The 15,318-nt window shown below is 38.5% G+C and overlaps 1 protein-coding gene across 2 annotated transcripts; it reads right to left on the reverse strand.

Annotated features, from left to right (window-relative positions):
• Positions 1-242: 242 nt before the first annotated feature.
• Positions 243-4,430, reverse strand: LOC136219430 (uncharacterized). Of its 2 annotated transcripts, XR_010684151.1 has the most exons (5): positions 3,949-4,429; positions 1,433-1,537; positions 1,270-1,326; positions 1,023-1,193; positions 243-802 (listed from the first exon to the last, which is right to left on the reverse strand). XR_010684151.1 is itself a non-coding variant. In XM_066006828.1 (4 exons), exons 1-4 carry the CDS (start codon positions 4,318-4,320, stop codon positions 473-475), a joined length of 864 nt encoding a protein of 287 aa, XP_065862900.1. In that variant the 5' UTR covers positions 4,321-4,430; the 3' UTR covers positions 243-472. The 2 variants fall into 2 exon arrangements, 1 of the variants encoding a protein (XP_065862900.1); XM_066006828.1 differs by lacking the exon at positions 1,023-1,193 and having other exon boundaries at positions 3,949-4,430.
• Between the last annotated feature and the right edge of the window lie 10,888 nt (positions 4,431-15,318).

A 15,318-nucleotide genomic window follows, 5' to 3' on the forward strand; every position in this document is an offset into this window, starting at 1 on the left:
TTTATCTAAAATAGATTAAAATTTTAAGGTAAAGAAATTTATATTTCTACCTTGAAATTCTAATCAAATTGCAACCAACCAAACTCCATTTGATTAATCACTAACCGAATGATAGAACATTACAATACTAATACATTGGAACCATATAGTTTTTTGGTTTTCATTAGTTCAGTTTCTACTCGCTCCTAACTTAGAATACAATTTCTGGTTTAGTGTTGTGCATGACATAAACAATTACAAGACACCACAAGCAGCAATCCCTGCAAAACTTTGATACCATCTAAATGTTTATGCTGTAAACATTATGCACAAAAAATTCAGCCTGTTTGCCACTACGTCATTTACAAAATTATGTACAACCCAAACAACTAAAGAATTTGCAGTACCCTCATTAGCGGTTAATATTCATGCCTAGTGGACAACCTAAACTGAGGAAATTTACATGTACGTACGTATAGTATAGAAGAGATATTTAAATAACCAAAAAGAGTGGTCCAGTTCCACCCTCTTTGTATGAATCTGGAACACTTGTATAGCAGACCAGTTGGTTGGACATTTCCCAGCTCCAGTCCTGTTTCCTTGACAAGGACATCCGCGGCCATCGATTTATCCTGACATAGTGCTCCCTTATTGTTCCATCAGCAAGGATACTTGTTACAACTGAAAAACAGCACTCGTGACCGCCCCAAGCCCTATCACCAGGATCAGCTGTTTGGCTTCCATCTTGATGAAAGTACCGGTGCATTAGTGGTCTAGTGCCTGTCCAATACGGGTCAAGATTTTTCCAATATTCTGGTGCTACCTAAAGGCGTTTAGAAATATGTTAGAAATTCATGAACAAAATTCTTAATCAGCTCCGCCAAACTATAAACTGAAACGGGAAAAACTAACAACATGCATTGAGTAAAGAGGAATGCATATTATGAAATGCTTATGAACTATATCTTTCTGTGAAAGGACAAACATCATCAATTGGTAAAACCACTAGAAATTATAAACATTCACTAAGGTAAATTTCTTACCTCGCCTTCCACAGGATTGCGAGGAATTGAAGTTTTGCAGGCACAACACATAATTGTAACCAACCAAAGAAAGAGATTTGTCCTCTTTAGCTATTAAACTATCCATTATAAACATATTGTGTGATCGTGCATGCTTCAGACTAGCATAAGATGCCAGACTTTATTAACAACCTGTAAGAGGCATTTTACATCATCAACAAACTGTATGAGGCATGTTGTTTTCCAAAATAATCATGTAAGAACATACCTCGGTAAAATGGAATTCCCAAGCATGATCACACAGATCGTCCCTCATGATACGATTCTGGCATGAAACATTAAAAAACAAAATTACGTTTTGTTTATCCTACCTTAGCACAACAGCTAAACAAGGGCAATTTAGATGAATAAATTGTTTACTAGTAACTCACACGTTTTCCATCCATAACTGATATTGTATAAGCAGCCAGCTTGGGTATTCCTCGAACCTGTGACATGCGGGGTATGTGAGCTTTACCAAGCCACAATTCCTCACACTAAAGGAAACCAATTACCAGGAATCAGTCTCAAAATAGATTAAAGCCATCAGCACGAATTGGTACAAAAACAGATTAAAGCAGTCCAGAGGAATCAATATGAAAATAGATAAGAGGAGCCACTAGTTATCAGGAAATATGGAGTTACCCCCATGCATCAACATAAAGACGCATGCAATTTGGAGAACATCATCCAAGCACCTTTCCATGCCTCGACCTATTTAATATGCATTCAACTGCGAGGTATTCTTCTTAGCAGATAGCACCAAGGCAATTTTACAAGTTTCACTCTTATTACAAATTATACATTAGAAAGGCTAGTTCATCCCATGGAAAAGAAAAGCAAGTTGCATTCATGAAAATATAATCAACAATTAACAAAATCTACCACTAGTTGGCTTGAATAGGTATGTCTTCCTATACATACAAAAGCAATTTCCTAACATAAATTCTAACCCCATTGACTCAATCATTGTTTGACTGCTTGACCTCTACTCCCAAATAAAAACCACACAGATTCTCACCTCAGCTTTCCTGAAAACATTTTACAATTCAGCAGTAAACAAATTCAATCTCTTAGGTCCCATTTGTTTGTCGGAAAATATTGTGCAGAAAAAATAATTTCCTGATTTTCCGGTGTTTGTTTGTTTAGGAAAATAAGTCAACGGAAAAATTTAGGTTAATCAAGAGAAAAATATATGAAGAAAGTGTGGAAAATGTTTTACCCTTTTGAAAACAACAACCATCCACCACTTTTTCCCGTTTTCCGGTGTTGTAGCCAAACACCGGAAAATATTTTATTTTCCAACAAAAAAGTTTCCCATACTCAATATTTTCCGGCAAACAAACGGGGCCTTAGACTAATTCTGCAAATCCCTAAACTCCTTATACCCAACTTCACTGTGGTAAGAGAACAGGCAATTCTTATGAGAAAACTGGACTTGCTGCCAATGACCACTCACAGTGGCGGATCTAGGATAACCATTTTAGAGGCATGCCACATGACATATTGTGTTTCTGAACTATATAAATAGATACACCTAAACTAAACCACCAGCAAAGTTCAAGGGAAATTCTGTTAACTAGGTTACCAATGCAGCCCCTTGATCCGTTCCTGACCACTCATCTAGTAACAAAACTGCCATCTACAACTTCAATAATCATAAACCATTGTCCACAAATACAATTCAAAAGAAGGAATAGATGAATCCAATACTTCTGTAAAACAAATGCATCAATAAGTGGTAACCTAACCTGCAACTGTAGTTCTTACACTAGGCTAGTGTAGCCCACACCCTAATGATGTAGTATCTCGCAATCCCTTACCCTTCCCTTGACATGAGAAAACATTGCCTCCTTTACAAAAAAATAATCATGCATACTCGCCCATCAGAATGGCAATCTTTTCCTTATATTAGTTTCTTGCATCTCTAAGCATGATAATCAAAGCACAAGAAGGGAATAAGGTAAAAATATACTGGTACAAAGAATTCTTGTTGATACTTTTTGTTGCAAGAAAACTACCTACAAACTTATATGCATGTAATTTATTGACTAAAATAAGATAAATGTTACGGAACATCACGAACGGACTACCAAAAACTTCAACCTTGAAGCTCTATGAATGGCACAAGTGATCTATACTATTAAGAAACGTTATTTTAAAGAAAATGATCTGCAAGCCCTTGAGTAAAATAAAATAGATCGATGAAGGGTTGTATATCATCAGCGGCTCGATGTTTGGCTCGATAAAAGTTTGGCTCGATTTATAAACGAGACAAGCTTGAGCACGGAAAAGCTCGGCTCAAAAGCTCGCGTGCTCCATTATAGGTTCATGAACAAGCTCGATTATAATGTTCATGAACATGCTTGTGTGCAATCTTGGTTGATATTTTTTTTAATAATGATATTTCAATAAAGAGGGAAATGTAAAAAATGTAGTTTTGTGTAAACTTTAGTTTTGTAAACCCTAGTTTGTGTTAAAGAAATTTCAAATCAATATAATTAGTCAAACATAATTAATGAGTTGAGTTGTTAGCAAACGGATTTCATAAACTGAATTAAAAAGCTCCCTAACAGAATATTAAGCTCAAGAACAGAATATTAAGCTCAAGATAGAGCTCATCGATTTTCTGACAACCCAAGCATGAGAGGGACGCTATTTCTATAATCTTTATTCCAATTAAAATGTTTATAACGAAATTGTAATATGAAAAAAGGGTAACTCAACTCAATAAGCAATCACAAATCATCAGGAGGAATATCAAAAATCAATTTCAGCATAAACGAAGAAATCAAGCAATTACGACCTAAAAATCTGATTCTACAGAAACATAGTAAAACCCTGCTAGGTGTTACCTAAAAACCAAAAATACACATTATTAATCCATGAAAAATGAAAGGAAACCAACCATAGAGGTCCACAGACGATCGCTAGAGGCGATGCCATTCCAGTTGCGAGAGACGGTGAGAGATATAGCCACACTGCACGGATCGAGATTGCCAAAAATCTTCATCATCAAGTCCCACCCAAGAACCTCAAGCGGGTCACGGCCATAAGAATCGGTACTTCGGTTGACTAAAGCCACTTTATCTCCATCCCTTCCCTCAACCTCGATCCTCGTAACCGGACGCATCCTCTTGAGTTGATTAACCTGATGAGCCCCCAAATAATCTCCCTCCAAATCGAAACCGCTGAAGAAAGGAGACGCGGATGAAGGGATTTGATGGAGGTTTTGAAAGCGGGTGGTCTCTTTTATAGGTTGGGGTTTGATCCGTGCCATTGGAAAGGAAAAGAGTGACCGAAAAAGAAAGAGGCCAAAATAGAAGAAACGCAGGAAGGGAAACAGAGTAGTATTTAAATGGAGGAGGAAGTGAGTTCACGTGTGCAGTGGAAAGGATGAAATCATCTTTTGACCCTTTCGAAACGGTTAAGTCGTTTGGCCCAAATTGTTGTGCGCATATACTACACATGTCGTTTTGCGACTTTTGTCAATGTCATCTTTATGTTGTGAGATGGAATGCACTAACTAAAATGCCAAATATTTTACTTTATTTATATCAGATATTATCTTCATGTTAATTTAATTCTTTTTATATTTACATATAGAATTCAATTGTTTTTTTTAATATAGGAATGCTAATATTTGCTGGTAAAAATGAAACCACTAAAGAATAAAACCTTATATATAGGTTAAACCTAATATATAGTCCATTAGGGTAAGAAAATGACTATTAAAAACAAGAAAATGATTATTAAAAGTAAAAAAAATCATTAAAGGTACATTAAACATAAACAACATTTGAAACATATATAGATCGTAATTCCAAATTCGTCGCAAAACAACTGTAGTCCTGATAACTTGGGGAAAAATCCTTGATCGGAGCACTTCCCTGTGAGGCGCCGTTGGGATCGGCCGGGAACACTCCAATGCCAAAGTCAGTAAGGAAGAACAAGAGAGCAAACTGAATTGACAAAGGGTAAGTAAAAGTGTACCTTGATAGCCTAGGGATGTAGGCTATATATAGCTAGGAAGTCGTAACCTTCAGCAACTAGAAGCTCTCCATTAATGCTCCATTAATGGCGGTTACTGGTTACCTTTAAGCTGGCGGTTACTGGTTACCTTTAACCTGGCGGTTAGCTAATTGATAGCTCATTAATGGTCTTTATGACCGAGTCGGCGGTTAGCCGTTACTGTGATGAATCAGGTGAAAGAGGAGATTCGCCTCATAGGTTCGCCAGCGGATCTCACTGAGCTGAACCGTGGAGATCTGCCATCTGGTTCTTCTTGCGGCGTTCTCAAGGTGAATATCCCTTTTGGTCCTTGGGATAATATTCTGTCAGTAAGATGAATATCCCTTTTCGTATTCTTTGATCCGTCAAGGCGTATGTACGCTCTCCTTGAGAGCTATGGCGGGTCTCCGCTACTCGCTCTCATCGGGCGTATCTCGTTATGGCGTATCTCGCCATGGTCCACGTGGCGTGGCATAATGCTAGAGACTCCTTCCTTTTCCTCATTATTTGCATATTCTCCCCTGCATTAATTATCATTAATTCCACATTAATCATGTATAAATATCTCTTTTAGGAGGAATAATGGTTTGCCATTATTTCTATTAATTTTCCCTTATTCCTTATTCAAGAATAATTTGGGTTGTTATCAGAAGCCCCCCCTAAAGGTATAAAAAGCTCTTTAGGGCTGTCTAAATGGTGTTTTATTTTTCTATCTTGGAGGAAAGTGGACCCGCCCTAGATGGGGGATCATATATGGAAATGATGCGCCTTTTGGGGCTTCCTTATGCGGGATCTTATGAACAAGATCCGCCCTATCTGGGATCATATATGGATATGATACGCTTTTAGGGGATTTTGCTTCTTCGTGGATAGGTGGCCAACCGTATCCATTGTTAGCCTCTAGGGGCTTCTTGAGAGTTATATTTCCTTTAGAAAGGAATAACCTGCCCTTTATGGGACCATTTGTTCCTACCCCATAGGATTATGATTCGCCTTTAGGGACTTATTTTCTTCAGTTCTGCCATATTGAGGAGAATGACCCGCCCTTAGGGATCAGTAAGAATGATCAGCCATTTAGGGACTTTTGTGCATTTTGTGGAGGCGAGACTTTGTTATTTCTATGATGAAGATGAGGATTCATTACTTTGATGAAAACGAGACTTCATTGTTTGGATAAAGACGAGGCTTCATTGATTGGATGAAGACGAGGCTTCATTGATTGGATGAAGACGAGGCTTCATTGTTTGGAGATGAAGACGAGGCTTCATTACTTGGAGATGAAGACGAGGCTTCATTATTTGGAGATGAAGACGAGGCTTCATTAGTTGGAGATGAAGACGAGGCTTCATTAGTTGGAGATGAAGACGAGGCTTCATTATTTGGAGATGAAGACGAGGCTTCATTACTTGGAGATGAAGACGAGGCTTCATTACTTGGAGATGAAGACGAGGCTTCATTACTTGGAGATGAAGACGAGGCTTCATTAGTTGGAGATGAAGATGAGGCTTCATTATTTGGAGATGAAGACGAGGCTTCATTAGTTGGAGATGAAGACGAGGCTTCATTACTTGGAGATGAAGACGAGGCTTCATTACTTGGAGATGAAGACGAGGCTTCATTAGTTGGAGATGAAGACGAGGCTTCATTATTTGGAGATGAAGACGACGCTTCATTATTTGGAGATGAAGACGAGGCTTCATTATTTGGAGATGAAGATGAGGCTTCATTACTTGGAGATGAAGACGAGGCTTCATTACTTGGAGATGAAGATGAGGCTTCATTAGTTGGATGAACCCTTTGCTTTCCAGAACTATTTTTACTAATGCATTATATCTTTTAGCAAGTAATTTTCTAGAATCTGGTTTAGGATTTCTCCGATTGTTTAGGGTAGGTGGCCAGCCGTACCCCAATGTGTGAACCTTTGTGAAGGTTTAGAAGTTGTTCTATTCCTTCTAGAGGAAGTAAAGCTGCCTAGGGGATCAACTTGCTACCTATCTTTAAGGTGAAGCGATCCGCCCGTAGGACTTGTGAACCCTTCTTTGGGAAGGGAGTGAGAGAGTGTAAAGTCCTTGCGTCCAAGGAATGTTTTAACTCTTTCTCGAATGGTGATCATCTAAAGATGGATCCGCCCATGAGAGTGTTCTCCTATCTTTGAGGAGAAAGTTGAGGGTGTAATGATCTCATGTTTGAGACGATTTTAACCCGCTTTTGATGGTGGTCAATCCTTTTCTTGTCTTTGAGGAGAGAGTTGAGCTCATTTGAAAGCTCCTGAGGGTCTGTGCTTCTTATCTTTATGGAAAGGGGATCCGCCTGTGATGGGATCAATTGTCCTATCTTTGAGGTAATTGATCCGCCTGTGGAACTTTTCATTCGCCAGCCACTGGGCGTATATCAGCACTAAAAGCTAGGCAAATGAATATAAGAAGTATGGCGAGAAAGAATAAATTATAAAATGTAGGATACTATAACAGTTTAATGCACATATAAGAATATGTAAAAATACTGATTTTTAGGCCTATGGTTCCGCCTTTTCCGAGCAACTAGAACCGCATCCTCAATGATGTTTAACTTATGAGTAATCACATCTGGGCTTACTCCTGTGGGGATCTCATTCTCCTATGTAAATATGCTTTCAGACTCAATGAGAACTTTTTTAACATCCTCTTTGATCTCAAGTTTTAATCCTTTGGCGATCCGCACCCGCTTTCCATCAGCAATAAGGAGCGTTTCTGTGTCGCCCAAAGCTGTAGTGACAAGTTAATATTTCTCACCTTCGTCCTCTTTGGATTGTGGGCGGATTGATAGTGACGCCGAGTATAAGTCTCTTTAGCCACCTTTTGGTTCCCGCTAATCATTACTCCTCCTTTGCTGGTGGGAATGTACATTGTCAGACGACGGATGGAAATTAGGGCTGCAACCTCTGGCCCTTGGTCTGGATAGTGTGACCCATCACTCCAATGATGTCAACAATGGTTGTTTCTATTTGGATCGGATCAACCTTTAGTTTGGCGAATGCACCTTTGGTGATGACATTGCGAGAATTGCCCGTGTCTTTACTTGCTTTATTTTATCTCCCATCCTTGAATCGCCATTGTTACTACCAATGCATCTGCATGTGGAGAGATTACCGGACCTGTTTCTGCAAAAGGAGCAATGGAGGGATGTTTTATCCAGAGCGGATATTTTTGCTTTTTCCACTGGTGGCTGATACACTGGTCCATCTGCTATGACATTAATGACACTTTTGAATTTATTTTTGGGATCTGTCTTCTGCTTGTCATCTTGTTATTTGTTATTCTGGACAAAGCTATCTAGTTTTCCAGCTCCCAGCAAGCTTCAGTGTGGTGGCCAACCTGTAGTACGCTTTGGCGTTTCTTCCAACGGTTACATGCTCCCCTCCTTTGGGTTCGGGATATGTAATGTCCCGCTTATATTGAATCTTTTCTTTTATATTGTGGCGAGTTGGAAGCTTTAAACATTTTGTCCGCTTCGTACCCCAGGATCCGTGCTGTGAATGGCGAATTCATGTTAACTTGATGGCGTACCTTTCTGCATTGTTCTCTTGTCTATATAGAGCGGCATACACTCGCCTTTCAATCTCATCATCCGTGCGTTCAGTGTTGAATCGTGGTGGTGAAGCCAACTCTTGATCTTGATCTTGATCATGTTGAGATTATGCTTGGAACTATGGTTTGACGCGGATGGATATTGTCACAACCGCCTGGAGCCATTTTATCTAGCTTCAAATATCTTGTCTCCGCATCCTTCAACATTTTGCTAACATAATAGATGGAGAACTGCTGGCCTTCTTCTTCTTGAATAACCACGGTGCATATAGTTTTATCCATGACAGATTGATACAAATGCAGGTCTCCCCTTCAGATTGGCCTGCTCATCAAGGGTGGTTCTGCTAGGAATTGTTTTATACCTTGATATGCTTGTTGACAATCTTTCTAGTACGATGATCCGCCCGTTCAACCTCTGGATCTTTCTCACCCATAGTGGGGCTTTCATTTAGGCGCTCTTTTCACCTTTTTCCTCGCATGGCTTTTATTTTATCTGGATTTGCTCTAACTCCTTTTTGGCCAATGACATAGTCAAGGAATTTTTCTAAAGTGACTTTGCATATACACTTCTTTGGATTGAGCTTTATTTTTCATATCAGTGTTTGCACTGGTTGTAGTATTAGCAACTCCCTTGTACCTGTGGGTTAGCACTGAAAGAACTCCAGAAGTGGGGCATACTCTGTCCATTATTAAAAGATTGTGGTAAGTCATAAAAGCTATATTCACTTACCTTGGGGATCAATGGCTTGATCCATGGAACATACTTCATAGCAAAAGAATGTTTGCATTTGCCTTGTTGGCAAATATCATGTATGATGCAATGTCTCTTTATGGAATTTTTAGTTCATATTGGAATCGACTTAATAATTCCTTCACGTTGGTCCCTGACTCTAGAATGTGCTTAGTCAAAGGATAAAACCGAGTAAAATATTATATGTCAAACAAATTCATAATAGAATTTTAATCGTGCTTGTTTTAATAATAATATCACATATAACGGTCATAACCATAAAGATTGCTACTGCACATGAATATCATAATGAATTCTTAATAAATAACCATAATGAGAATGGTTTAAGAATAATGTCCTTTTGTATTTCAATGCGCATTAATATCCAAGATAGCATATTTATTTTAAACGTCATAAAAGTTATGGCATTCTATATTGGGTAAGATATCTTACATAGTTGCTATTTACTTGCAATTAATATTGTGCATCCATACATTAATGGCATTCAGAGATCATTAAAGCCTCATTTGAATGAGGTGTAATTAAAGAAAGGTAAGTGATAATTTAATAATATAGTTATATATAAAATTACTCTTATATCATTTCATTTGTACGAATAAAATAGAAGAGAAAGGGTAATTTTAGAAGAAAAATACATGTACCATGATTCTCCTCCAATCTTTAAGGAATTCTCATGTATATCCTAAGAGTTTTACATAAATTAATGTTCTGATCCGAAACCGACACTTGCACTATTTTGTAGCTAGCTCAGGACATGAAAGATTTGTTTATCCAATTTGGTAATTCATCAGCCCATAATGGCCTTAATAGTTAGGGACAATTACAGGATAATTACAAATAGACTCAATATTTTCAAGTCTCTTGTGTTGGTAACAGAAATTCTAACAATGTCAAATAAACAGTTTTTATATGAATAGACACATCCTTGCAAAAAAGGGAATGAAATAACTGTTTGACAAAACAATATTCAAAGATATGAATTTTTGATATTAAAAGTACTATATAGGAGAAAAGCCACATATAGATGGTGAATTGTACAAGGAAAAACCAAATATGATTTTTTTTTGTAATTTCTTCTAATAGTTATATGCATGTTCATCCAAAAGACCGACCAGATCTAAATCAATTGTAATTACATGAGCCCTTTTATGATATTTTAATATCAAATGACAAAATCACATTGAATGGATGATTTTTTTCTTTTGTAAATCCCAAGATTACGGGTCTTATACATGCGTTTGTACTAATTCAATGATAATATCATATTACACTTGTCATGCATAAAAATATGAGGGCATAGTAAGCATGCAAGATTTAATGAAAGATTTGTGTCTATGACTTCATCTTTCACAGTTTATTAGATTTATCATAATAACATGTAATGATATTCATAGCACTTTATAAGAGTGAGGGATCTCAATTTTCTTTAATTAAAAATGGAATAAGAAAGGGGAGGAAACTTATTTTTTTCATCATAAAATTCCAGATTCAATGTAGAAAACTCTTTCCCACCAATATATGGAGAACTGTATATTTGGATAGATTTGTTGTACTGATTGAGCCAAAGTTTGAGATTGTGATTTCTATTCCGTTGACTCCATTGTTTTGTTCTTTGTGAAACTCTATACAATCAAGATTTTGTGATCTTCTGTTTGTTAGAGATCCACCTTCACCGCACCAATTGATAACTTGGGGAAAAATCCTTGATCGGAGCACTTCCCTGTGAGGCGCCGTTGGGATCGGCCGGGGACACTCCGATGCCAAAGTCAGTAAGGAAGAACAAGAGAGCAAACTGAATTGACAAATGGTAAGTAAAAGTGTACCTTGATAGCCTAGGGATGTAGGCTATATATAGCTAGGAAGTCGTAACCTTCAGCAACTAGAAGGTCTCCATTAATGCTCCATTAATGGCGGTTACTGGTTACCTTTAAGCTGGCGGTTACTGGTTACCTTTAACCTGGCGGTTAGCTAATTGATAGCTCATTAATGGTCTTTATGGCCGAGTCGGCGGTTAGCCGTTACTGTGATGAATCAGGTGAAAGAGGAGATTCGCCTCATAGGTTCGCCAGCGGATCTCACTGAGCTGAACCGTGGAGATCCGCCATCCGGTTCTTCTTGCGGCGTTCTCAAGGTGAATATCCCTTTTGGTCCTTGGGATAATATTCTGTCAGTAAGATGAATATCCCTTTTCGTATTCTTTGATCCGTCAAGGCGTATGTACGCTCTCCTTGAGAGCTATGGCGGGTCTCCGCTACTCGCTCTCATCGGGCGTATCTCGTTATGGCGTATCTCGCCATGGTCCATGTGGCGTGGCATAATGCTAGAGACTCCTTCCTTTTCCTCATTATTTGCATATTCTCCCCTGCATTAATTATCATTAATTCCACATTAATCATGTATAAATATCTCTTTTAGGAGGAATAATGGTTTGCTATTATTTCTATTAATTTTCCCTTATTCCTTATTCAAGAATAATTTGGGTTGTTATCAAGTCCAATCTTCAACAATTGAACCATTCTGAACCTTCGGATCTAAGTCCTTTCTTTTGTAACCACGTAAGATCTATCGTTTCTGTTCTTGCTAACACATAAAAGGTTACCAAAACTGATAGTTTAACCAACAGGTGCAGTTCAAACGGATCCAGAGATATGATGAAATATATATGATCCAACTAAGGAACTGACACAAACAAAAAGGAAAATAACTACAAAAACGGAAAAAAACGGTGGGAGGAGAAAGAAGGAAGACAGACAAGCTTCCTTCTTCCTCCTCAACTAAAACAGCAGCAAAAAGGAAGGAAAAGGAGGAGGAGAGCCGGCGGTTTAGGAGGGCTGGGAAAAAAAGAAGCAGAAAAATGGAGGAGGTGGCGGGAGGCGGTGGTTGAAGGAGGAAGAAGGAGAGGTGTAGATTTAGAGAGAAGGGAGACCTTCTCTCTCTAGCTCTCCTTTTCTCAATTTTTCCGAATTCAATTGTTTAAAAATATTACATGTTCTTCTAAAAAATATTATATGTTTGGTTCGATAGTTAGCTGATATATGTAGTAGTTGTTGCATGTAGTGGTTTGGGTCGGACTCCTCTACTATTGTCTTCGAACTTCCTGTTGAAAATGTATGAATTTGGATAGACTTAGTAATGTATTCCGTCCCATTTATCTTTATAGTATTTGCGCTTTCCACCTCCATTGTGCTTACTAAGTTTACTTGTATCTTGGCTACCACTTGTTCATGTTCCTCTTATCTGCCTTTCTGTCCTGGTCCATTGAATATGTGCCTCTTCTCCTTTTACTCTCTTCTGGTATATCTACAATAGGGTCACTATGATTTGGAATGTTCGGTTCATGCAAGACTGCCTTCCCTTTTCCTATGAGACTAGCTCCTAAATTGTCTGCCAGATTTTGTAAATTTATTGGTCCCTTGAACATCATATCAGTGTTTGTCACATTCGAAATTGCATTATTTGTTCCCATCCTTGTTAATGTATTAATTGATTTCTCCGCCATCACATTCCTTTCATTAGGGTTTTCATTAAGCCATCTATATCCTCACAAATTAGACATTCATCTAAGGGGAGCTCTGAGCGATGTATCTTAGTCACGTATAACATCTTCAATAGATGACTGGTAGTAACGTTCACAATTGCGGTATATGTGTGTAATGAGTCCACATATAAAGCAAAATGATGGGAGTGTTTCATATTTGAAAATGTACAACAACCACTCACATCCTGGTTTCCATACATTCTTCTCTTTCTTAAGGGGTTGTCGTATGTCTCGTTGCACTCTATACACATATAGTCTCGATCAATTGACCATGAGTTTTTAGCATCATAGGAAACAAGGATCATATGTATTTTTTTAAATGATCCAATGTAGTTAGCTAAAGCTTTTCCCAGAATCTTAGAGAAAAAACCTGAAGCCAAACCATAAACTTGCACCAAAAAAATTGCAAAATGGAGTGGGGTTTCTATCGGGTCCTCTCCGACCTTTAACTCGTGAAGGACAATGAGGTGATTATCAAAAGTCTAGGGACCCCATCCATTACCATCTCAAATCATGAACGTGGTAGAATCAAAATAAAATTAATTTTCCTTCTAGTTCTTTGATGGTTATACCTCTCCCTTGTTGCCATAGACGGGCTAATCTATGCAATATAATTGTAAAGTTATAGGAACGGTTTGTCACAAGAGAACCCAAGATGTTGGTCCCGTGTGATTAGTTCCAATGGGGGGTTAGGAACTAATATAACTTTTTTCGGTTTAATTATGCTGACTTAATATAATTCTTGGAGTTTCACAACTCAGTTTTGGTTAGCACGGCCGAGTGAGGCGTAAAACGGCTTTAGTCAGATACTGACTAGAACTGTTTTACATGCGAGTTGGGAAATGACACTTTTGTGGTCAGCTTCCAACTCAGCACTCTGATTTACTCAGTGTCAGCTTAAACAATTTATATACTAAGTAAATATAGCAAGCAACACATACAGAAATATATTGAGAGAGAGTTAGAAAATACTCAGCACGACTTATCCTGGTTCGGCCTCTCTGCCTACGTCCAGTCCCCAGAATCCCTCCGGGCTTTTTCAATCCAATACTGAGCTCTTTAAAGGTAGAGCACAAACCGTTTACAAGGCAGTTGAATATGCAAGAGTACTGATAGGGGCGTTTCGTCCCTATCTTTTAGCGTGATTTACGGTTTAATTTTACAAGAAATAAATAAGTTTAATTACAAAAATAAAGCGTTTTGATAAAATAAAGAAATAAGAACAAATTTCGTACCTTCAGTTAATTTTACGTGTTTTTGATTAGTTTAGGAAATAAAAACGTTAAGCTAACTTGGCTCTTAAGATTTGTATTTCAGGTACGAGCAAGGAGCAAAAATCTACTCAAATACGCGGCGCATATCATCCTTTACGCGGGGCGTATCATCCCTTACGCGGGGCGTAAAACATGGTGTCAGCAATAATTGCCTTATCCGCAGATGCCATGTGGAATTGACTCAGCATACGCGGGGCGTATGCCACCCTACGCGGGGCGTATGACACATGTCGGAAATAATTGGCCTAATCCTGAAAGTCAGACTGCACTGTCTCCCCATCAACTCTCCATACGCGGGGCGTACCACCATATACGCGGGGCGTACCAAGCAATTCCTTAATGATAAAATCTCAAAAACTCATTTACGTGGGGCGTACTTCAGCTACGCAGGGCGTGTTTGAGACAACAAGACATAGAATTGGTCCACATGTAGGAGATTTCTGACGGAATGGGCACTTACGCGGGGCGTAGACCACCTTACGCGGGGCGTATCATGGGTTTTTTGCACCAAATAATGTTGCTCCATACTTATACCTTGTGAAGTTACAATCCTACCCCTAGCTTGATGTATAAATAAGAGTGACTAGCACTCATTTAGATATCTCTTGACACCTTGTACATAGCGACATTTTACTTCTTTTGATAGAATTCTTGTTATTTTAGTTTTAGATTCAGATTTTAGTTAGCAAAACTCTCCCACCTTGAGAGCTTGTTCGTTTATTCCGGCATTCCGTCAAAGTTCCGTTCCACCTCCATCCACCAAGCTCGAGAGTTCCACCTCCAAGTCCTAAGAGATGGGCTTGAGTCCGGTTAGCTAGTTCCGAGGGCCGATTCTTCCCTCTTGACTTGCTAATTAGCTTGCACTCTTCCTATGTACTAGGCTTGGTTGTATTCTATATTTTTATCCTCCATATTTATAATTCATGATTTGCAATTTCCGTTTCTATATACGTGTTGATGTTTATTGCTTGCTTTGATACTTATAATTGACTATTGTGTAGGCGAACGTGATTTCCGACGCCATTCGGGTTATCTTTAGGGATTCATATAGGTGTTGCCTTACCGGAAGTGACAAACCGGAAACCGTAGGAATTGACACACCACGGAACTTACGAGCCCTAGTTTTTGGTCCCCAGCA

The sequence above is a fragment of the Euphorbia lathyris genome, chromosome 2, assembly GCF_963576675.1.
Source record: "Euphorbia lathyris chromosome 2, ddEupLath1.1, whole genome shotgun sequence".
In the NCBI taxonomy this organism is placed as follows: Eukaryota; Viridiplantae; Streptophyta; class Magnoliopsida; order Malpighiales; family Euphorbiaceae; genus Euphorbia; species Euphorbia lathyris.